This window comes from Erpetoichthys calabaricus, chromosome 5 (assembly GCF_900747795.2).
Source record: "Erpetoichthys calabaricus chromosome 5, fErpCal1.3, whole genome shotgun sequence".
Classification (NCBI taxonomy): domain Eukaryota; kingdom Metazoa; phylum Chordata; class Cladistia; order Polypteriformes; family Polypteridae; genus Erpetoichthys; species Erpetoichthys calabaricus.
Window position 1 is genome coordinate 18,785,057 of NC_041398.2, and position 24,748 is coordinate 18,809,804.

The 24,748-nt window shown below is 40.4% G+C and overlaps 1 protein-coding gene across 1 annotated transcript in view; it reads right to left on the bottom strand.

Moving 5' to 3' along the window:
- Positions 1-13,171: 13,171 nt before the first annotated feature.
- LOC127527739 (zinc finger protein 154-like) overlaps positions 13,172-24,748 on the bottom strand; it is a 30,729-nt gene continuing 19,152 nt past the window's right edge. Inside the window, exon 3 of the mRNA XM_051927457.1 lies at positions 13,172-14,721. Coding sequence (XP_051783417.1) covers positions 13,661-14,721 — 1,061 coding nt within the window. The 3' untranslated portion in view covers positions 13,172-13,660. The remainder of the gene's footprint in view (positions 14,722-24,748) is intronic.

Consider the following 24,748-nt stretch of genomic DNA (forward strand, 5'->3'; position numbering starts at 1 on the left):
TATGGGAGGAATTATTTAATAATAATAATTGCCATTATTAGTGTATAAATGGATATAAATAATTGCATTTAAAAGATTCGCCAAAATCTGTTGTATGTAAACGATACTGTTTTAAACGTTATTGTTTTTTCATCAGAAAACCCGGTTTCCACGTTTACCTGTATTAGTTTAAATGGCAGTTTTGCCACTCGCAATATGGCGTACGCGCTGATGTATCATGTTGACTGGGCAACATAGTGAATACGGCATCTATCTATACTAGGGGGCTCCGCCCCCTGCTCGCTTCGCTCGCCAACCCCTGGCGTTGGGGCATGACAAAGAGTGAGATGTATGAATTAGATATAGAATAGTGTGCAGGTTTGGATGATGCCTATCTAAATACAAAATAGAGTGTTTGGCATAGAGTAATGTTTTATTGGAATATTTCTTTGTATACAACATTAATAGTAAAGATGGTGTCTTGTCTTTGAATGAGTCTTCCTTGGCATGGATCATTTATAACTTTAACTTTAACGTCAGATGAACGTCGAACACGTGAGAAGGCAACATAAAGTTGTCCATGTCCAAAAACGGGTTCAGAGAGGTAGATGCCAACCTTGTCCATGGCTTGTCCTTTTGATTTGTTGATGGTCATGGCAAATGCAGGTTTAATGGGGAACTGTCGGCGTTTCAATGTAAAAGGTAATTCTAGGTCAGAACTCGTAAGGTCAATTCTAGGAATGAGAACAGTATTGTTAGCATGTGATCCTGTAAGAACTGTTGCTTGAATAACACCGTTTTTAAGGGTAAGGTTGTGTTTTGGTCATCCGTCTGGGTTAATAGTGTTCAAATATTCTAAGGGTAAATTCAGATGTTCATTGTCGTCATCAGAGTCAACTTTGTCAGAGCTTAGAAAGAGCCGTGTCTCTCCAGGAAGTAATGAAATGACCTGGTTATTAACGTGATTAACATTAATATTTTTTGGACATAATATAGTGCGTTTTGTTAACCACATATGCGAAAGCAGTATGGGCCATTGCCTTTTGGTGGCCTGATATGTACTCCGGTAGATGCAAAAGCAAATGAACTATTGTAGGATCTAATGCAGTTCATAAAGTTTTTACTTTCAGGCACATCGTTAGTTAGAAGCTTCTGTAGATATTCAGGATATGAATGTAAAGGAGGCAGTCTAATCTGCCCCTTTTGACAACAACGTGTAAATTCATTATTTGTATTGCCAGTTGTTTCTTCTGGGAAGTTAAGTGATTGACAATGATTGCAAATGACATTCATTATTCCCAATGAACTTTCCTCAATAGTGGACTCATTATTGAAGGCGTTGTCAGCCAACTGGCGTAAATGTTTAGCAGGTGTCTTGCGTTGATGTCCGCGACTGGCATGTTCTGCTTGTGGCTTTTTTGTGCCGCGTTGTTGCATGTCCATTATTTGTGACGCGCTATTTTTGATTTTTAATTGATTCGCCTCCGATTTGCCAAAAGTCCATTTCAGTCTACATCGTGCATTGTTTGTATCGAGCCTTGTCCATTTTTGTATGTCGGTCAGTTGAGCTTTCTGCTTTTGGAGTCTTGCTTGCTTGTTTTCTGGCAGGTCATATGCGCGTTTTACACGTCTGCGTTCATTTATTCTGTCTCTTCGCTCCCTTTTTTGTATGTCTGACACGCGAGGTCTTTCTTTTGAAATCGTGCTTGTTTCGATGCAGTACTTTGAGACGCGCGCTGTATGCGTCTTCGTTCATTGTGTCTGTCCATTTGGGCACGTCTCTGTAACGGGGTTACTTGAGCTTTGCGTTTTTTGATCCGAGACATTTTTTCTCCCGGAGTTTCCTTAGCGCCTTGTTTCCCCCCCCCCTGTTTATTTTTTTGTTTCATTCGTGTTCGTGTGTTTGGTCCCGTTATCCGATCCGAATCGTTTTGTACCCGTGAGCGTGTATTCATGGCTTGTTTGTTCCTCAGCGTGCGAAATATGGATAAGTAATAAGGAGGATCGCACTCACTGTTAATATGGAGCCTTTTCTGCAGTTGAACGGTTAATAGTGCTTTATTGTAAGGAGATCCACCAATGCTGCCTAGTGTGAAGGTTTTGAGATGACGTATGTTTAATATGGACGTTTCCTTTAGATATGTGGCTTTGGGTGTCACTTCTTATTGATTTTTTTTGGGGGGGGGGGGTGGGTGAGGATTGTTGTTGCGCGAGCGTCTTCTTTCTTTTTGTGTTCCAGGGGCTTGTTGAATCCCCCTCTTTGTGTGTGTCCTGTCCATTGCTTGTAGGGTGTGTGGGGTGGTTTTGTGTTCTTTTTTTTTTGTGTTCCATTGCCTTTTTAAATCCCCCTCTTGGTGTGTGTCCCGTCCGGTGCCTGTAGGGGGGTGGGGGGGGGGGGGGGTGCCTTGCTGTTGTTCGCGAGCGTCTTCTTTTTTTTTGTGTGCTAGTTTCGTTTGCAATCGGTTTCGTGCGGCGCCTGCTTTTGACTTCTTTTTTCTCTGCCTTTTCCTTTTTTCTGTGCTCGCGCCACATCATTTCTTTGACTCCTTTTTTCTGTGCTCACTCCTTTTTTCTGTGGTCTTGTCCGCCTCTCGCGGCCCCTCATCTGCTTCTCGCGGCCCCTCATTTCTTGGGGCGCCTGCGCAGTACGTCTTTTTGCGGCTACGGCCCATGGCCGGATGTCCCTGCGTCCATCCGGTTTAGCATTCTTGGTTAGTAATATGGATATGTCTATGGTCACTACCTGGTTCCTGTTGCCGGCTCTATCCGCGCACGCGTGTGTGTGTGTGTATTGAAAGGCTACGTCATTGCACAGTTTACCGTGCTGCCCAATCTGTTTAACGCATATGTGAACACTTTTACGGCATGCTAGACTTGCAATACGCCTGCGCGCACAAATCGGGCAGGCATGCAGATTTTAAGCTTCATCCAATCAAATAAATTGTTCCAAAATGCATTATTATAATGGCACGAGAAAAATAGATGGTCCGTAGTTTCAATGTCCACAATACTAAATATGCAGTTATTATGATCAATATTAAATCTGTGCGTTAGGAATTATCCCAATGGAGAAATATCATTAAATATTTTAGAATGAACCTCTTTAGCTTTTGGATGTAAAGGTAACTTTAAGAAAAGACCGCACAGTTTCTGTATAATAGATTGACTAACGATGGAAGGAAGAGAGTTTCCACAGAACTGCAATGGACAGAATTGTTTTCTGTAAAGATCACGAATGACTTTATTTGGAAAATTTTTATTTATAAAATCACAATCATTAATTAGAAAAGGTGGGAGATGAGGGGGCGTATCAAACTTAAGCGTTGTGTTTGTAGTTATCAGAATAAAGGCAGTTGGGATGCTCCTAATTAGCTTATCATATTTTTTATGGTTTTAGGAAAATGGATGCCCACGCTGGTCTGTCTGTCTGATCGCAGGTTGGAGGCTCAGCGTGAACATAAACTGTGTAGGGGAAGCTGACTGCGGGCAGTTCTCTCTCCTTCTTGTCTATTTCTTCACTTTTATTTCCCTTTCTCAGCATCCATCGTCCACATGCCGTCCTTTGTTTTAACCACCCCAAAATTGCTACTCCACTTTCATTTCCTCCAAGAGCGGCGTTTAGGAGTGGCAAGTGGGGCCCCATGTCAAATATGAGATGTGCAGTGGTAGCGCTGCTGCCTCGCATTTAGGAGACCTGGGTTCGCTTTCTGGGTCCTCCCTGCTTGGAGTTTGCATGTTCTCCTCGTGTCTGCGGGGGTGTCCTCCGGGTGCTCCAAAGCCATGCAGGTTAGGTACATTGGAGATCCTAAATTGTGCTCTGTGTGTGTGCACCCTGCGGTGGGTTGGTGTCTTGGCCGGGGTTTGTTTCCTGCCTTGAGCCCTGTGTTGGCTGGGATTGGCTCCAGCTGACCCCCTTGACCCTGTAGTTAGGATTCCGTGGGTTGGATTATTGGATGGATGGACTTTTTTTTAATAGATTATATCGTTATATTTTGTTAAAGTCCGTGTGTTATCTTGCAAAAAATTAGCTGAATACCGTAATGAGAAAATCCAGTGTATGCTAACATTATTTTTTATTAAATTCGCGCGCAAGTTTATACAGTCCACACATACCGGTAACAGCGTTTTGACGTAACCGGCCCCGCATACCCCTAAGGCCGCCTCTTCTTTGCTCTTCCCTCCCACCCTGTATTCCAGTGCTTACCGATAATCTTCTTTCTCGCTGCTCTTTCATTTTATCTTCTGTTCGCCTTTATCTCTGAAGTACACACGCGCGTCTCATATGGAAGTCCAATTAGCCCGCCAACCGAATGAAACAACAAGAAACAAAACGAGTCATCAAAGGGCGACAGGAGTTAGAAAAGTGATACCAACAAGCGTGTAATCACTGCCATCTACTGGACGGATGGAGAATCGTTAATACGCGTTTTGTTTCCATCTATTCTTAGAAACAGTTTTATTTCGAAAAGAACGGCGATTCCCAACGTACGGCGCACGCCCCATTGGGGGGCAATTTGATTTTTTAGGGGGGCAATTCGAGAATTTACGTACGTTAAACAATTTATAAAATGAACAAACAGAAATTTACTGTTAAAAATTATAGAAAAAATAAATATTTTTTATTTTTAAAGAGACATTTATATATTTTATATAAACATAGAAAGGGAGGGTGAAGAACCATTCAGTTAATGATTTTACAACCGGCTTGAGTTTTTCTACTTAGAAATCGTTTTTACCATTAAAATAATGTGGATTGTAACAATGATTATAAAAGTTTGCAATTTAACAAAAATATAAAATGATCAAAACATTACAGAAAAAGCCGTCATTAAAGTTATTTTATATTTATGAATATCCATCCATTACCCATCCCGCTATATCCTAATACAATCCCAGCCAACACAGGGCACAAGGCAGGAAAAAATCCCCGGGCATGGCGCCATCCCACCACAGGGTATACACACACACACACACACACACACACACACACACACACTAGGGACAATTTAGAATCATCAATACACCTAACCTGCATGTCTTTGGACTGTGGGAGGAAACCCATACAGACACAGGGAGAACATGCAAACTCCATGCAGGGAGGACCCGGGAAGCGAACCCAGGTCTCCTTACTGTGAATATCACATCTCTTATTATATGTTTTCAAAACTGTATTTGCTGTATTTTCATATTACTTCATATTTTTTTAAACTATTTCTTAGTGATTTCTTTGTCTACTTCAACTTTCCTTTCCCTCTTTTGTTTCCGTGTTCTTTGGAAGCTTGTTTAGACCAAATTAATGACATTATGGGCTTCCTCCACGTGAGTAGGAGTTCACTTTTTGAATAGGTAATAATAAGAAGTTATATGTTACAATGGGGGACATCATGATTTTAGAGAGGCCTACGTGGGGCATGGCCAAAAAAGGTTGGGAACCACTGGAATAGAGCAATACAACTTAATAATTATGAAAAATGACGAACCGGCAAACTGGCCAGTGCGAGTTTCATCTTTGCACACATTTTAATGCCAGGATTGGCTCCAGTCTCTTGTAATCTTGAATTGGATTCAGTGAGATTGAAAATGTTGATGATGATAATTAAATTCATCATCAACCTCCGCCTATGCCAAGAGATGAGCTGCAGCCCCCACAGGCCTTAACTGGATTAGGTGGGTTTGGGATGGCTGAACGAACAGTTAGTTTCAAGATGAAGTTCAATGTGATGTTTCTGTGCATCATTCAGAGTTTCATGGTAGATGTACTCCAGAGTTTCCTTGTTGAGGCCAAGATGACTTGTGTTTGCTGTGGGAAACACATGCTCATCTAATGAGGTCTTTAGTTTCAGTTTCCAGGTGTGCACAGCCTAGTGAAGCTCGACTGGCAGGTCTGCAACAGACTTTTTTTTTGTTTCTGTGCTGGGGGCAATGGAGGATTGTTTGAAGGAGATGGGCTCCCTTTTTCCATTTCTTCTTCTCTGTATGGTGGGTAGGTAAAGCACCTGAGTTAGTTGCAATACCTGCTAAAGTCTACAGAGAAGGTGGTGTTGTGCTGACAGAACATTTTTTCCAAGTTATGTGGCAACAAGGTACAAATCCACAGAACTTCAAAGAGACCCCAGTCATCCACCTGTACAAACACATGGGACTTCGTGAGCTCTGTGATCACTGTGGTGGTGTATCCTTGCTGTCTGTCAAGGGTGAGATTCTCCACAGGCTTCTTCTTCATCATCTTACTTCACATCTTAACGAGGAACTCTTTCCTGAGTCCCAGTGTAGATTCTGTGAAGAGTGGGGCGCTATCGATATGATGTTCATCTGCTGCAGGAGAAATGTGAGGAGCAAAATGTTGATCTGGTTTGATGCTGTATCAATTTGACTAAGGCATTCCACACTGTTAGCAGAAAGACCATATCAATGTATGGATGCCAAAAAAATTTCATCACCATGGTGTGGCAAGTTCATGATTTTATGGGAGTTAAAGTTCAGGACAATGGTGACGCACAGGAGTCCTTCCGTCTTTTAAATGGAGTTAAGCAGGACTGTATCTCGGTGCTGATGCTGTTCAGCCTGATGTTCTCCACCATGTTCACTGATCCTTTTAAAGACTATAATGTAGGCAATAGCATTAGTTACCACACAAATGGGAAACTGATCAACCTTACACTGAAGAAAGTATAACATTGATGTTGCTCATTCAACGTAAATTTTTTCTTTCAAGCAACTTAAGATTAGTCATTTAGTATTGTAGTTTGAAATATTTGGTTTCAGATCTCAATGAAAGTAATGAACATAAAAATGCTATTTCAGTTAACCTAATATTTTAGGTCGTTCGTATGCTGTGTGTGTGTGTGTGTTGGGGGTATGCGTTTGTATATTCTTTCAACTGCCAAAAAAGATGAAGACTTTCCCGAGTGGAGTGGACGTGGCTATACAGGTCTGGTCATTTACAGCAGGAGACTTTTATAACGGAGGATTTCTGGTAAGTAACCCTGTTTCTCAACTGTTAATTTTAAGTATAAGAACTCATTTATACTTCACGCTCAGAGCGCATACGCTCTCGCATCAAGGCCGCCACGCGTTCTGAGCATTCATTTGATGCGTCCTCTGAGCAGGTCCTCAGAAATTAACGCGACGCGTGCGCGAGTTGCAGTACCAGCAAAAAGTCGGGGGGCGCAGTGTGCTAAAAGTTGGAATGTGACGTCAGAGTCTCTGTTTACTATCTACACGTCACAGAAAGCCGCTTTGCGGATCCTACGAGATCGGTGTGCGCGCTTCGATATTTGATAAATGGTTCAAAGTGGTGAAGCAAAATGCCGACATACAGATGTATTTGTGGTGCTTTTATATTCAAGCGTCGCATATTCCCGATCGTAATGACACGATACGTTTTAAAATTCTCACATACTGTGTCTTCTTTTTTTCTAGGGCTTCCACTGCTCCTGACAGCAGCGAATCGCCAGCAATAGATCGTCACTCCGCGCACATTAAATGTATGATATTCCAACTCTCTGCACATTTACAGTCCTTAGATTTATACTTGATATCACTTTCATGATGAAAAACATTAAAGTATGTATATTACATTTTACAGATAAATCGGTAATTTCGTTTAAATAATGAATACTGTTAATAGGACGGAGTGGTGGCTCTGAGGCTAGGGATCTGCACTGCCAATCGGAAGTTTGCTGGTTTGAATCCCGTAAATACCAAAAGGGACTCTGCTCTGTTGGGCCCTTCAGCAAGGCCCTTAACCTGCAATTGCTGAGCGCTTTGAGTAGTGAGAAAAGGGCTATATAAATGCAAAGAATTATTTTTATTATAATTACACACATGGGGTGACACAGTGGCGGAGCGTTAGCGCTGCTGTCTTGCAGGGAGTCACGTCGCTGATATTCACTGCCCGGAGTTTACATGTTTTCCTGCTGGGTTTCCTCAGTGTGCTCCAGTTTCCTTCCAAAGATATGCAGATTTGGGGATTTGGTGCCGCTAAAATGACGCGAGTGTATGTGTGCGCTTGTATTCAGCGGAGGCATCGTCCAGGGATTATTTCTCACTCGTGCTCAATGCTTGCTGGAATGGACACATCCCTGGATTTAATCAATAAACAACCTTTTCAGAGATATTGCGGTAAGGTGTCATTGGAATTTAATGGGTGTTCTAGGCAATTCACAACACAGAGAAGCCGAACATGTTCTCACCATGATAATATCTCGCACTGCCACCTGGTGGATTCCTCCAGATTTACATAAAGTACGCGCGCAAGTATAAACACTTCAACGCTTGCATAGCAGGAGCGTTGAAGTGAAGTATAACTCCGGCCTAAGAACTCGTAACAAAACACTTTCAAGAAAGCTGTAGAAACGTTTAATAATTTTTTGTTGTATATTTAAGATTTACACTGAAAAAAGTATAACATTGATGTTGTTCATTCAACGTAAATTTTCTCTTTCAAACAACTTAAAATTAGTTATTTAGTGTTGTAGCTTGAAATATTTGGATTCAGATCTCAATCAAAGTAAAAAAAAAATTGTTTGTACCAAAGTTAGTTATGTAGGAGAGAATAAACGTAAAAATCCTATTTCAGTTAACCTAATATTTTAGGTTGTTCGTGTGCTGTGTCGGCCGTTTGTATTCTCTTCCGGTCGAACTTTCCAGCATGCTGACTTTCCAACTACCAAAAAAGAAGACGACTTTCCTGAGTGGAGTGGACGTGGCTATACAGGTCTGGTCATTTTCAGCAGGAGACTTTTATAACGGAGGATTTCTGGTAAGTAACCCTGTTTCTCAACTGCTAATTTTAAGTATAAGAACTCGTAACAAAACATACTTTCAAGAAAGCTGTAGAAACGTTTAATAATTTTTTCTTGTATATTTAAGATTTAAACTGCAAAGTGCTTGTGTACTTGCACTAGATTTTTGACCAAATGTAAAAAATACAGCATTGGAATGTGTTATGTTCATAATATTTCTAAAAGCATAAAAACAGGTTATGACCAATAAAGCATAAAAACAGGTTATGACCAATAAACCATTTTAAATTGTAACAGCTTAAAAAATATTTACTTCAGTATAAAACAAGTGAATTACACTCAATGATTTGCCTCAACTTAAAAATTGTGGGTTCAATAAGATAAAAAGAATTATTGGTTCAGATTGAAAACATTAAATGTGAATCATTACCTTAATTATTTTAAGTTGAATGGAGGTTATACTTTTTTCAGTGAGAAGGCTTCACAGAAAAAGTAGGGATGGAGCAGACGCCATCAGAGGGCTCCTCTGCTTCATAACTGAGGCCTCAATGCTGATTCAAAGGCTGATAAGCAGTGCAGTGCTCTGATGAATGGACCGACTTTGGACTTATCATTAACAATAAGAAGACAGAAGTTAAACATCAGCCTGCACCAGGGACACCATAAGTTGAACAAATCAGCAGTCATAGACTCAGTGTTGAGAACAGGTTCATGTACCTTGGCAGCACACAGTCCCAGGGCACTGGTATTGACGATGAAGTAAACACCAGGACCACTTAAGTAAGTGTAGCCTCGGGCAGACTTCATTTAACATCTGAAGCAGAAGAGGCGTAAGCCCACCGATGAAGCTGAAGGTGGTTAGGGTTGTAGTGCTCCTCACTTTTCTTTACACCTGTAAAATGTGAAGGGTTTACTAAGATTTCAACTATTCCCAAAAAATTGCCACTTAAAGTTCTTTCATGTTAAGTGGCAGAGCAGAATTCCGGACACTGAAATTCTTGCCAAGGCTGTCCTGCCCACCATAACTGGGACTGCATCGGGATGGTTTTAGGATGAAACCCCAGCCGTGCAGACTCATAGTTTGAGGGTTGAAGTGTGTGGTGAAATGAGATATGAGGAGTGTTTTGATTGTAAATCCCTTTAGTGTTTTGATTGATTTTGGCACAACCCGTTACAGCATTGATCGGTGCAGGACACACACATGAAAGTGTGCAGTGAGGTGAATTGATTACAAGTCATCAGCAGTGTGGGAATCAGAAGACACCAGCGGAGCATGAAGTGGAGTTAAAAGGAGTGGAGTCAGTGCAGAGGGGGGATGCTGTGGTTGTATTAGGAGTAGCAAGAGCACAATCTCTGGTTTGGAAAGTTAGCAGAGAGGAGGACGAGTTGGATAATTGTGAAGATTGATGGTGACCTGGAGGATTCAGTAGAACTGTGCAGCACATTAAGATACAGCACCATTCTGTTTATACTGTATAACAAAGAAAATTTGGCAAGTAGCCTTTGGTTCCCTCACAACCTGAAGTTATTGGCACTGAGGAATTCATAAATCAGTTATTTCAGCTTTACATTCTTAGCTGCCATATTTTACCACTGGACGCAATATATTTATGGAAACAATTTTCTTTATTTTGATGATTGATGACAAAATAGTGTTCACAGGCTTTACTACCGCGTACAAGATTGGTATATTTTTGTAAGAACTGTATCAAGAAATTAAAAAAAAAAAAAACCTCCTCCGAGAGCAACTTCTCCCAACCATCCAAGAACAGTCTGGTGACCAACAATGAACAATCCAGCATGATGGTGCACTAAGTGGCTCGGGGAACAAAACATCGAAATTTGGGGTGCATGGCCAGGAAACTCCCCAATGAGAACGTGTGGTCAATCCTCAAACCAAAAAAAAAAAACCCAATTCTGACAAACTCCGAGCATTGATGATCAAGAATGGGCAGCTGTAATCAGTCAGGATTTGGCCCAGACGTTGATTGCCAGCCTGCCAGGCTGAATTGCAGAGGACTTGAAAAAGAAACAAGGGCCAACACTGCAAATATGGACTCTGTGCATAAACTTCATGGAATTGTCAGTAAGACCCTTTGAAACTTCTGAAATGCTTGTCATTCTACTTCAGTCTACCAAAGAAACATCTGACAAAAAGATCTAAAAACACTGAAGCAACCAACTTGGTGAAAACCAACACTTGGGTCATTCTTAGAACTCTGGGCCACAACTGTAGAATGATAAAAGACATTGAGGGTAAACTCAGCCAAGGTTATAAATTCAGACACACAAATCTCTTCACGCACATTAATGACGCAGCAGAGAAATGTCTCCAAGTGACAATTGACTCCTTTAGTTAGCTCTTACTACTGCGCTAGACTAGTTTGGTTTAGGAGGATAGAGAGCGGGACATAGAGACTGTAACACAGTGGCCACCTCCATTCCCAGGCTGAAGAACACACCCGAGGACCAGTGATACCCCTTCCCACCCTCTCATGATTCCACAGTAAAAGAAGGACCCGGATGGGAAGTCAACATCATTAACCCCAGTGGCACACGCAGGGATCGCATGTGTTGCTCAAACCGCATGGCATCCTTTCTTCGATAAGCTTACAATCAATTCAATTCACTTTGGTTTTGTCTAACATTCTTCTTCGAGAACAGAGCATTGTGACAGATTCAGAGGTAAAATGCAAACACAAACTTTACAAATGGCTAATTACACATCGAGTACACATAGAAATGCTGATTTGTCTCCATAGACCGGTAGTTTGAAACTGATTAACACCCATGGAGCCCAGCGATGTCTGTCCATTAATTTAATGTTGAACTGTGGCCACGTACCGCAATGAAAGGGGGAACTCCCTGCTCGGACCCCAACTCTTTCTCACGTCTGTCTTTCTTGATCTATTCTGAAACGTTTAACATTCCCCCAAACCGCAGCTCTGCCGGCATTTCACTTGGGGATTTACTGAGTTTTTGGCTGCTAGAAATGACACCGTCTGAGCGCAACATCTTTGATTTTCATTCAACGGTTTAAACGAGATAACCTAATGTTTCATTTCCCTTTTTTAATTGCTTATACTCACTTGCCTAAATGATGAAAATCTTGCGTCAATAATAAACCCAGGAATCCTTGTCATAAGTTGCTTCCTGTAGCTTAGGGTCTCCCATCTTGTATTTAGAATTGATTTTCCCTTTTGTTACGTATCACACTTTTTTTTTTTAACATTAAACTGCTTTTTCCAAGTGTTTAGCCAGTTCTGGAGCTTGTTCAGGTCTTTTTGAATCGTTTTTGCTGTCTCCTCAGTGTCTGGTGTCATCTGTGAATGTTGTGTGTTTACCAACTTATACCACAACATAGCCATCCATCCATCCATTATCCAACCCACTATATCCTAACTACAGGGTCACGTGGGTCTGCTGGAGCCAATCCCAGCCAACACAGAGCACAAGGCAGCAAAAAAAAAAACCCCAGGCAGGGCGCCAGCCCACCTCAGACCACAACATATGAGCAATATGAATTCTGAGCACAGCTGTCACAGGAGAATCTTTTGCCACATCCTGAACAGCAATGAAAGTCTCACTCTTGCATACATTTTTTCAGTTGTTTATTTCTGAAAATTGTTTTCCATGTTCAAAACTGCAATGAGGGTTCTCTCTCCTGAATGAATTCCTGTGTACTGCCAAAGAGAGCTACTATCTCAAAAAAAAAAAAAAAGTTTGCCACATTTACAGCAGCACCATAATCATTTTCAAGTATGGATTTTTTTGTGGGCAGCTGAAGAGACTGTATTTCTGAGAAACGTTTGCCATATTCTGAACAGCAATGGAGATTTTCTCAGGGTTTCATTTCTCCAAATTTTCATGATGGGTTTACTACCATGAAAGGAGTGTGCCTGATGTTGTGTTTTTTTTCTGTTGTACTGCTGTAGCTCCTTAACACTAGAATTACCAGAGCCTATGAAAAAACTTGTAGATCCGTCCCACCTTAAATCACTTTGCACCTCTCCATCAGTGTCTTTTGTCCTGTAAATGTGTTGATAAGCAGCAAGCAGCCTTCTATCACATCTCCCCACCCCGCACAGTTTTCTCAGCTCAAATCTGTTTACCTGCGTGTCAGTTGCTTAGAGTTGTATAGAGTGAGAAGTCAAGCAAAATGACACCTTTTATAAATACTATATTACTATTTGGAACACATGCATTTCATGGGTTCCGTGTCTACAATGATGTATGTAAACACATCGTTAAAACAGAAACGTTTTTCATGTTTTAGTAATAATTGACAAAATGTAGACATGAACTGTATAATGTGTGAAAAGCCTGAATTCCAAATATCAAACACTTTCACAAAAGGTATGCATTTGTTATGACCGCTTTGGTGGCGCAATGGTATCAACTGTTGACTGATAATCAAAACTTCACGGGTTTGAGACCGGACGAGTCCGTTTTGAGAAGTGAGCTGCACTTATTCTTACTATCTTAGAATAAAAACATACATTTGATTTCAGTCTGTAACAGCCGGTGTAAATTTATGATATTTGTAAAGGTTAGGGTTTTTTTTTTATTCAGTTTTATTCTCTGTCGCGTTCACGATCCCACCAATTCTGACACTGCTTTTTTCACGTAATGACGCGCTATAACAGAGGTGAACTCAGATGATGACGACCGTAATTCAATTATTCAGGTTTTCTTTATCATTTAAAAAAAGTCCAGTTTTCTGGCATCTATTTTTCTGTCAGTTCATACTGGTGTCTCCTCCCACTGACTAAAATCTTGTTTTCTGTTTTGTAGTCTAGATTGTGATCCCAGGGTCTCTGCGGTGCGGATACATTGTATTTTTTTCACATTTTCAAATTAATTTTTAAGTTTCCAAATCCTGCTGTTATTAGAGAATCTTTTGCCACGTTCAAAACAGCAATATGGCTTCTTGCCTAATGTGCGAATTTTGTGTGTCTCTGAAGATGGCTACTGTTAGAAAATTGTTTGCCACATTCAGGACAACAAAAAGGTTTTTCTCCAGTGTGGATTCTTGTGTGTCTCTGAAGACTGCATTTTAGTGAGAATTGTTTGCCGCATTCTGCACAGCAATACGGTTTCTGTCCAGTGTGAAATGTCATGTGATTATTCAGACTTCCACTGTGTGAGAAACATTTGTCACATTCAGAGCAGCTATATGGCTTTTCTCCAGTATGAATTCTTGTGTGGGTCTGAAAATGACTTAATAGCGAGAATCGTTTGCCACATTCTTCACAGCAAAAAGGTTTCTCTCCAGTGTGAACTCTCATATGTCTATTACGACTGCTGCTGTATGAGAAGTGTTTACCACATTCAGAACAGCAATAAGGTTTCTTTTCGGTGTGAATTCTTGTGTGCTTCTGAAGACCACTGCTGTCAAAGAATCGTTTGCCACATTCAGAACAGCAATAAGGTTTTTCTCCAGTGTGACTCCTTGTATGCCTCTGAACAGCACTTCTGGCAGCAAATCGCTTCCCACATTCAGAACAACAATAAGGTTTTTCTCCGGTGTGAATTCTGGTGTGCCTCTGCAGACTGCTTTTTTGCGAGAATCTTTTTCCACATTCAGAGCAGCAATGAGATTTCTCTCCAGTGTGAATTATTTTGTAACTGGGAAGAGTTTGACTGCATGGAAACAGTTTACCATATTCAGAAGAAACATATGGCTTTTGCCTCCTATGTATCAACTTATGATCTTTACTGTCAGGAGTGTTTTTGAAAAAAATTCTGCACTCTCTGTATACATAAAGAGCTTCTTGGTCCGTATTATGAACATCTTGTTTTTTATTTTTGATGGCTCCTATCTGTGCTTGTTTAGCAGTAGGAAGAGAACTGCAATGGAAAGAGGGTTCTGTCAAATCCTCTGATCCTTTTGCTGATTTCTTCATCTTTCTCCTCTCTTTTTTATGTTGCAGTCTGCACTGAGGAGAAGTCTGAGGAAATGACGATATAAAGAAGCTGCAGTTCTCCTGGAAATCTGTAATAACACAAAAAGGTAAGTTAAATGTCTCTCTTATTTAGAAAAAATCTTGGGACGAGACAAGACTTTTATCAAGAGATTTCTGAAAGTCGTGCGAGTCGAGACTTTGGCCATGAGATTTTTTGAAGTCCCTTCCTCCTCTCCACCTTTTACAGTTAACAGCCCACACCCACGGTCCTCACCTCTCATTCGTGTGAATGCTTTTGTCAGACTCAGTTCCTGCTCTCTCAGCTCTTATACATCTTTACGTTTTCCTCACTTTAAGTTCCCAATAAAAGAAGACGTATTATGTCCAAATCTCACTAAGGAATTTCATCCTGAAGGATCATCATCAGAAAAAATGAGTACATGGGCAATCCTAGCACCGAGAAAAGATGAAGTCAAACGAATCAACGATAAAATGTCGATCAGTTACACGGCAAATTGGTTAAATGCATATCAATAGACCCTGCTGAAACAGTTGGTGGTGATGGTGCGGAAGATATAAACTCAACTTACAATATCCCATAGAATATCTACAACCGTTAACACCGTCTGGTCTTCCTCTGCATGAATTACTGTAGAAAGAAGGATGTATCCAAGAAAGGTAATGTAGTACATCTTCAGGGTTTAACATTAGACACCAAAGGAGATCTTGATATGCCATTCGTATTAAAATGTTAACAGTTTCCCGTTAGAATAGCTTTTGCAAAGACAGTTAACAAATCTCAGAGGCAAACATTCAAAAAAGTCGTTTTATTTAATAGAGAGAAAGAAATGAAATTCAATCACGGGCAGTTGTACATTGTGTTGTCACGATGAAAGTCCAAACACGGAATCAAAATTCAATGCGAGATTGATGAAAATTTAATTCAAAAAATAGTTTTTACTGATGTTTTACAGTAAAAGTGTATGTTTAAAAAGTATTTGTGTGTAAATTTCAAAGCCAAACAGAACGAAAATCGTATAACGCAACATGAAACATAATTTACTTTCAAATTATTACGTTTTACTATTTTTTAATATGGTTAATAACTCACTGTAATATAAAATAGTTCTATTATGCATATGTAACAATTCCCAATGTACATCCGCATCCCCATACGCGAGTGACAGAACCGCAAAGTGGCAAGTGCATAGTGCCAGCCCAGGGGTTGGCGAGCGAAGCAACCAAGGCACAAAGCCCCCTAGTATTCCTTTAAAAATTAGTTTAAAAACCAGAGGGCAGGAAACTGTCCTTAAAACTTTGAGCCCCAGTGCAGTCCTTTCAAACCTGCTGTATCCTGAGCGGGTCTTTGCAGCCAAAAAGTCACCAATCCAGCAGTTCAGCCCACCTTCCACATTGCTCCTCGGCTCTGACTCCTTTTAGCCCTGTCTGGCTTGAAGCAGGGCACCTCATCGAGCCACCGACTCCCACTGCCAGGCTTACATCCCCCATCGTCCATGGTCCCACCCGCAGAACGCTCCTCTCTACTTCCCCAGCAGCCGTGCTGCCTCTCTGTGGTGAGTCACTACAACTGAGCCGCCTTGTGGCCAGCTACCCAGGTCACTCAGCTGGAGTGGCCATCAGCCCACAAGTGCCATTCATGAGGGACTTCCTCCCAGCTGTCTGCCTTCTGCACCTTTTGGTGTGCTCACTTACACCAGATCTCCACCTCTTGCCTTCTTCTCTCTCTCTCTCTTTTAACCTTCCTTTCTTTTTCTGTCTTTTCTTCCCTCTTGATCTGCCTTTTTAATCTCGATCCTTTTTTTTTCCTCCCCCTCCATGCTCTCGCTTCCCCTTTTAAAATGGGGACGTGGCACAGCTGTGACTATTAGTAGCTCAAGGCACCAATAAGAGTCACAGACAATCTTACTACTGTGCACTTAGTGCAGAACCGCCCGCTCCCGGGAACCACTCCTGCCACGCTACCATGCCACCCCCTCCTACCAAGAGGCGAATGCGGTGACTATTCATTTAAAAAAGGTGCCAATCCGCCGCGGACCTCAATTTACCACAGTCTTCATTCACCATTATCTGACTATTTCTCTAACTCCCTTTTCTAACACCCTTCTCTAACTCCCACTGTGGACTGCATCCCTTCACTTGGCCATCCTGGTGGAAGATGTGCCATGCTGTGGGCTATTGTCCTTCCCCTCTGTCTCAAAATGAATGGTCCAGGTTTGATGGTGGCATAAAGAAAAGGTTGGGAAATCTGATGTCCAATTTGCCCCTGGTCTTTGAATCTACTGGGCTAGCGAGAAAGTCCGACAGAGTGGGGGGTGACAGCGAGACAGCCAAGAAAAGGTGAGCAGCATGAAGGACAAAGAACATTAAAATTCAGAAAACGAAAGAAGGAAAGAAAGAAAAAGATGGCTTCCAGGTTTGTCTTTATGGAGAGAGAAAAATGATCAACTCTCGCTTATGGCTATACCACCCTGATTACGTTTGATCACAGAAGCTAAGCAGGGTCAGGCTCGGTTAGCACCTGGATGGGAGACCGTCTAGTAATACTGAGTGCTGCAGCTTGCAATACCGACGACGTAGGTCGGGTAATGCCCACAACGTCAGTCATGAAACGCTCTTTGACTCAGATAACCCTCCTACAACCGTAATGTTAACCAGTATGTCCCGGGACCCTAATGTTAACCGCAGTCTAATGCGATGGGTGTTACGTGAGAGACGTACCTCACAGGTACTGCCGTCTACAAGTACACTCTGTTGCTTTTGTCTTTCTGCCAGTAGGTGTCACCCTTTTCCCCTGTCTTTTCACTTCCGTCAGAAGCTCGGCTCTTGGCCACACATAAAGCGAATTGAAATCAGTAAAGGTGCACAAAATGGGAGGAAGGAGGGAAGAAAGAAAGGCTGCTTGTAACTTCTCTCCACATCACTCGCAGTTCCTCTCTGCTGTCAAAGGAGGCGTGTGAACATAAAAATATTAATAACTAGTCATTTAGCCCGTTACAATAACGGGCGCTAGAACAGTAGTGCATAAACATTAGTAGGAACAGTCTATATTAAATGGCAAGGGACTTTGACCTCATTCTTTTTGTTGGTCGTATTTTTCTTTCTTTCAGCCTTTCTTTTGTTGAGGTTTACTTGTTGAGCTCACCGTTCTTCATGGGCTGCCGCCATGTATTGTGTGTCTTTAATTTTCTGTGACAGTAATACTGTCTTGTACAGCTCTATTCAATAAGGGCGCGCACAAAAAGGCGAGCTTCAAAAGGGCGACCTCAATTGAGCGCGGCGAATAAAGGCGTTCGTAGAGAATTTAGTTGAAATGGCTCTGGAATATGTGAAGAGCAACAAAGGTGCAGATCTTTATTTACGCGCGCCTTTATTCGCTGCGCCCAATTGAGGTCGCCCTTTTGAGGCTCGCCTTTTTGTGCGCGCCCTTATTGAAGGATACCGTCTTGTACGTCCGCTGGCTTGCACGTCTGTAATATACCTTTAATTTTCTCTGGCAGTAACACAGGCGTGCGCGTCGGTAATATGCCTTTAATCTCCTCTGACAGTAATACTGGCTTGTATGTGGCTGTAATATGTGTCACTGTATTGTGTACCTTTAATTTCCTCTCGCAGTAATATTGGTTTGTATTTCCGTAAAACGCCTCTAACTTTCTCTGACAGTAATATTGCGCATCGCACCGTGCCCCGCGCATGCGCACTTCACCAGAAGACACCCACACACGGACACCTGGACGCACATAGGGATTTTATATATATATATATATATATATATATATATATATATATATATATATATATATATAGACTAGCTGTCCCTTGTGGCTCCAAACCACATAGTAGAGAAACAGGACAAACTTTAAAAATCTCTATATTTTTTTTTTTATGTAATTTGTATTGAGAAGAATTTATATTGAAGGCTTTCCTATCGGAGAGCCTCTTGATATGCAGTATTTTTGGTTTTGCTATCAGGGCTGAGGACATATAGGTTTCTTGGGGAACTAACCCAGGAGAAAGTGACATACAGCTGACCATGCGAGAAGTGTGGTGAGCTAAGATCAACCCCTGCCAACTCGAGTGTCTGTCCATGGGCCTTGTTAATTGACATTGCAAATGAAAGTTTCACCAGGAACTGTACTCTCTTGAATTGAAAGGCCAGGTCCGTCATGATTAGAGGCAAGGTTATTATAGTTTTGCCTTTTTATATTAGTTTTTATTTCTATATATATTTTTTTAACCTTACTTGGAAATTCAGTTTAGTTTTGTTTTTCCTTCATTGTGTATTTTTATTTTTAGTTTAGTTTTTATTTCACAAAAAAATATTTTTATATATATTAGTTTTAGTTTTAATTTTAGTAATTATGGCATGGAGCGCCTACGGAGTTAGTTTTGTGTCACAATCAGACAGAATTGTACACTTAACAGATTTGGATACGAGTTTAATGTTAGTGGAAGCTTACTACACTGCCTGGTTTACTATCTGGTTTTGTTTTTGTCTGATAAAAACAAGCATAATTGAAACTAGACATTGAATATGATCAATTTTACACAAATTTTTAAAATATTTTCTCATGAAAATCACAGGGGCTTAGGAAGAACAGGGCTCTTAGACTTGAATGAGTGTGCAGATCCCCACCTAGCTGTATTGAGGGAAACAAAGAACAACAAGCATGTAGTGTCAAGGTTAGGGGCAGTGAGACTTGAAGAGACCACCATAAAGGACAGTAAACCCATAATGAGCAGGACAAGAACAGGTAATAGCAGTACGGACAGACATAAAACAACAGACAGCATCTGAGATTAAGAACAACATATATATTATCTAAACCTGTTTATCCAGAGTAGGACTGCAGGAAACCTGTAGCCTACAGCAGCAGGTTTGGATGTAAGGCAGGAAAAATCCCTGGTATGCAATATGTATGATAAGAATGATATTAAGAACAAAAAGAATATGATATTTCAACTATCTATTTTGAGGGAGAAAAACATTGAAAAAAAGGGAGACAAATATTTTAAAATATAATTCTGCTGATGGATTACTTTCACAATATCAGGTATTTTGAGTTCTGAATATGAACTAAAAAAGATAAATGAATAAATACGGATTAAATACAAAAACCCATTAGTACGTTTAGTTTTTCATCACTTGTCAGACTCTCTACCTTTGTATCGCTTTGTTGTTAAACGATGTTTTTAAAGCAAAAGTGATTGGTCAGCAACAATATGCTGATCTTGTATGATGACCTAGTCAGCCTCTCGATCAGTGCCGTTTTATTTTCAAAAACCGGGAGTGCTCTCCCCTCGACTTTCTTGTATACTCGGATATGGGGATGGATATTAGAGGAGTAAACCGCAAGACCATAATTATATTTTTATATTATGTACATTAAGGAACCATCAACAACAAATCAAATAAATAATATATTTAACAATTATTATAAAAGTAAAGTTTAATAAATCGGACTCTGCAGCTGTATAAAAAAAAAAAAAGATCGAGTATGTGTTCAGGTAAAGTACCACTTCCGGGTGATGGATTTGGCCCAAAAGTTAATACGGATCTACAACTGTGGTGTTACAACCACATGCCAAATTTCATCCATCTATCTAGTTGCGTTTTTGAGTTATCGTGTTTACACACAGACATACAAACACACGCACGCGCGTACATACACAATTCCAAAAAACAGTATTGTTGAACACTGGTTAGTCTATAATGTCATGATTCATCAAAATATCGAGGTTGAATTTTTTCATGATTACTATACTTTATAATTCGTATATGAGAAAGTAAAAACGATTTCTCCTGTGCGAAGTGGCAGGTGAATTGCTGTCAACAAAAAGCAGACACTTGAGAAAAAAACTGAAACATTACTCACGCGTGATTTTTCTGTCCATATGGTAAATGTTTTGTTGACCAGCACATTCTGATTTCAGCCATTTGAATTACATCTTGATATACAACAAGCACAAAGAAAGGCGGCACATAAATCGCTTTCTATGTCTCACACTTTATGCACCCGCTTTCAGCTTGCTCTGTCACCGCAAATGCTATGTGAACAGCCACCATTCACTGGGTGAATATATGCGGGCGGCTCGTGGTGGATGACTTTCTGTTTTAGAGAAAACTTACAAAGGTTAAAGACTAACTGCAAGAATATTCATTCAAAAATGAAAACTAAAAATATTTTAGTAAATTATTTTATTTCAGTTAGTCTTTCCAGCTACTTTAAGTTTAGTTTTAGTTTTACATGTCGGTTTTGTTAATTATTTTATTTCAGTTTATAAAAATGTTTTTTTAATAATAGTTTCAGTTTTGATTTTAGCTTTTATTAGCTATAATAACCTTGATTAGAGGAATGTGAGGGATTAAAACCCTCTCACCAAGGCCACATCCTGTGATGATTATCGCCTTTATCATGTTGTTCTGAAGCTGACAGACCTGGAGATGATTACCATGGATGTGCGGTCAGGGGCTGTCATCATGAAAAGTGAAAAAACTAATAATGATAACATAAAATAAATGTGTCCACTGGTCTGTGCTTTGTTTGTTTACTGTAGGATTCCAATAATTCTGATCATTTTTATAGTGAAAATCACAGAATTGGCACATTTCCTGTTCAAATACAGTGGAGAAATGCAAGGTGTGGCAGCAACGTGCCTCACTTCACCTCGGACTGCGCTCTCCGTCACACACTGTAATTGGCGCGTGCCTGTTACTGTCTCTCTGTATGTTACCAATATAATGTCTGCAGACACGTTTATTATACACCCTGACTTTCCACAGTCTGGCTAATACCTTTAATGAATGTTTGTGACAGATTTGGTCTTGTTGATCGGACATAAAACAGCAGTGAAAAGGCACAGGGTGAGCAGACAGTACAGTGCTGACCTGAAGGAGGCGCATGTGAGCCCAACAGTTGCTCTTTGCTGCTGTTCTTCTACGCAGAGGCACCAATAAGTTACCGAGATCAGAAAGTCAAGTGCACTGCAGCGGGCCGTTTATTTTCATTTTGTGTTCCGACTGCCTGCCAAAATGGAAGATTAAGACTTTTAAAACTAAAGGAAAATAAGGAGGATTTTTACAAGAAAGTGACAGATTTCCATGAAGAAGGATAGGCACATGGACTTCATTTACAAATGAAGGTAAGACCATAAATGGTTTTCTATTTTATAAAAAAAAAATGGGATCAGACTAAGAAAAAAAACAATCCAATATTTAAAAACTAAATTTTGACCTTAAATAAAATATTCTTTTGTTGAACAGTCTGGATTAAAATTCATTACAGCATCAGAAATAAAAAACATTTAAAAACAACTTCATTTTTCAAAATATTTTGTGCACCACTCTATACTTTATTTGTATTGAATGAGTATGAATTGTGGAATTCCAGCGGCAAATTTAGAACACATGGAGGGTGAGGGGCAATTGCACTCTCTCTGCTCTCGCCCCTATAAATGTAACGTTCTTTCTTATCCAAAATATGCGCCTTACCTGTGTGTGTGTGTAAAGAATGCTGATGAGATATGAAACATTACCAGTAGTCAAATGTGCATGCTGCCAATTGAATAGTCAATAAGCTACTCTTTTGGGTTCACATATTTGCAAATTTGACTCTGAAGGAGTCACCAGCCATGAACCTCACCGCATGTCACTGATGGGTACCATAGCAAAGTTTGGGTGGGCTCGGGTATCTCAAAAAGATAAATCGGTGCTCCAACATTCAATGCTAAGTTGAGGGGCGGCAGGAGAATTAATGGAATTCTGTAGGATAATGAACTGAATCGCTGCGCTCAAAAACTATTTATTTATTTATTTATTAAGTATTTATTGAAATGTATGTCCGAGACAGTGTGTCAAATAATTTGAGCACCAATTGATTAATTTTATGCCTCGCCCTCCGCTTCGCGCTTATAAATCACTGTCACAAGCAAACTATGATACTTAGTGTGATGAGAGAAGTCACAAAATCAACTGGAATGTTCCAGCAGATTATTGAAAAAAAACAAAAGATCTAAATCCGTTAAGTAGTTCTCTCGTGAAAAGCAGACAAACATACAGACAGACGGATGTTGGATTTTATATTAAATCTATCTATCTATATATCTATATATACAGGTGCTGGTCATAAAATTAGAATATCATGACAAAGTTGATTTGTTTCAGTAATTCCATTCAAAAAGTGAAACTTGTATATTAGATTCATTCATTACACACAGACTGATGTATTTCAAATGTTTATTTCTTTTAATGTTGATGATTATAACTGACAACTAATGAAAGTCCCAAATTCAGTATCTCGGAAAATTAGAATATTGTGAAAAGGTTCAATATTGAAGACCCCTGGTGCCACACTCTAATCAGCTAATTAACTCCAAACACCTGCAAAAGCCTTTAAATGGTCTCTCAGTCGAGTTCTGTAGGCTACACAATCATGGGGAAGACTGCTGACTTGACAGTTGTCCAAAAGACGACCATTGACACCTTACACAAGGAGGGCGAGACACAAAAGGTCATTGCTAAAGAGGCTGGCTGTTCACAGAGCTCTGTGTCCAAGCACATTAATAGAGAGGCGAAGGGAAGGACAAGATGGGGTAGAAAAAAGTGGACAAGCAATAGGGATAACCGCACCCTGGAGAGGATTGTGAAACAAAACCCATTCAAAAATGTGGGGGAGATTCACAAAGAGTGGACTGCAGCTGGAGTCAGTGCTTCAAGAACCACCACACACAGACGTATGCAAGACATGGGTTTCAGCTGTCGCATTCCTTGTGTCAAGCCACTCTTGAACAAGAGACGGCGTCAGAAGCGTCTCGCCTGGGCTAAAGACAAAAAGAACTGGACTGCTGCTGAGTGGTCCAAAGTTATGTTCTCTGATGAAAGTAAATTTTGCATTTCCTTTGGAAATCAAGGTCCCAGAGTCTGGAGGAAGAGAGGAGAGGCACAGAATCCACGTTGCATGAGGACCAGTGTAAAGTTTCCACAGTCAGTGATGGTTTGGAGTGCCATGTCATCTGCTGGTGTTGGTCCATTGTGTTTTCTGAGGTCCAAGGTCAACGCAGCCATCTACCAGGACGTTTTACAGCACTTCACGCTTCCTGCAGCTGACGAACTTTATGGAGATGCAGATTTCATTTTCCAACAGGACCTGACACCTGCACACAGTGCCAAAGCTACCAGTACCTGGTTTAAGGACCATGGTATCCCTGTTGTTGATTGGCCAGCAAACTCGCCTGACCTTAACCCCATAGAAAATCTATGGGGTATTGTGAAGAGGAAGATGCAATACGCCAGACCCAACAATTCAGAAGAGCTGAAGGCCACTATCAGAGCAACATGGGCTCTCCTAACACCTGAGCAGTGCCACAGACTGATCGACTCCATGCCACGCCGCATTGCTGCAGTAATCCAGGCCAAAGGAGCCCCAACTAAATATTGAGTGCTGTACATGCTCATACTTTTCATGTTCATACCTTTCAGTTGGCCAACATTTCTAAAAATCTTTTTTTTGCATTGGTCTTAATTGATATTCTAATTTTCCGAGATACTGAATTTGGGACTTTCATTAGTTGTCAGTTATAATCATCAACATTAAAAGAAATAAAACATTTGAAATACATCAGTCTGTGTGTAATGAATGAATCTAATATACAAGTTTCACTTTTTGAATGGAATTACTGAAACAAATCAACTTTGTCATGATATTCTAATTTTATGACCAGCACCTGTACATATCTATACAGGGGGTCCTCGGGTTACGACACAGTTCCGTTCCTACAACAGTGATATAACCCAAATTTTGGTGCAAGTCAAAACACATCCTATCTTAACACATTTGCAAAATCATAATTTAGAACATAAAAACACAACTAAGCCACAGAAAAAGGACATAAATATACTGTACTGTACACTGTACTGTAGGAACAGAAAAAATGAGTGAAAAAAATCCTTATTTTTATTCCTTCTCAAGTCTCAAAAAAAAAAAAAAAATTAAGTTTTTATGGGAGTGAGCGTTGTAAACTTGAAACGGTGTATGTCGAGACGTTGTAACCCGAGGACCCCCTATATATATATATATCTATCTATATATCTATATCTAT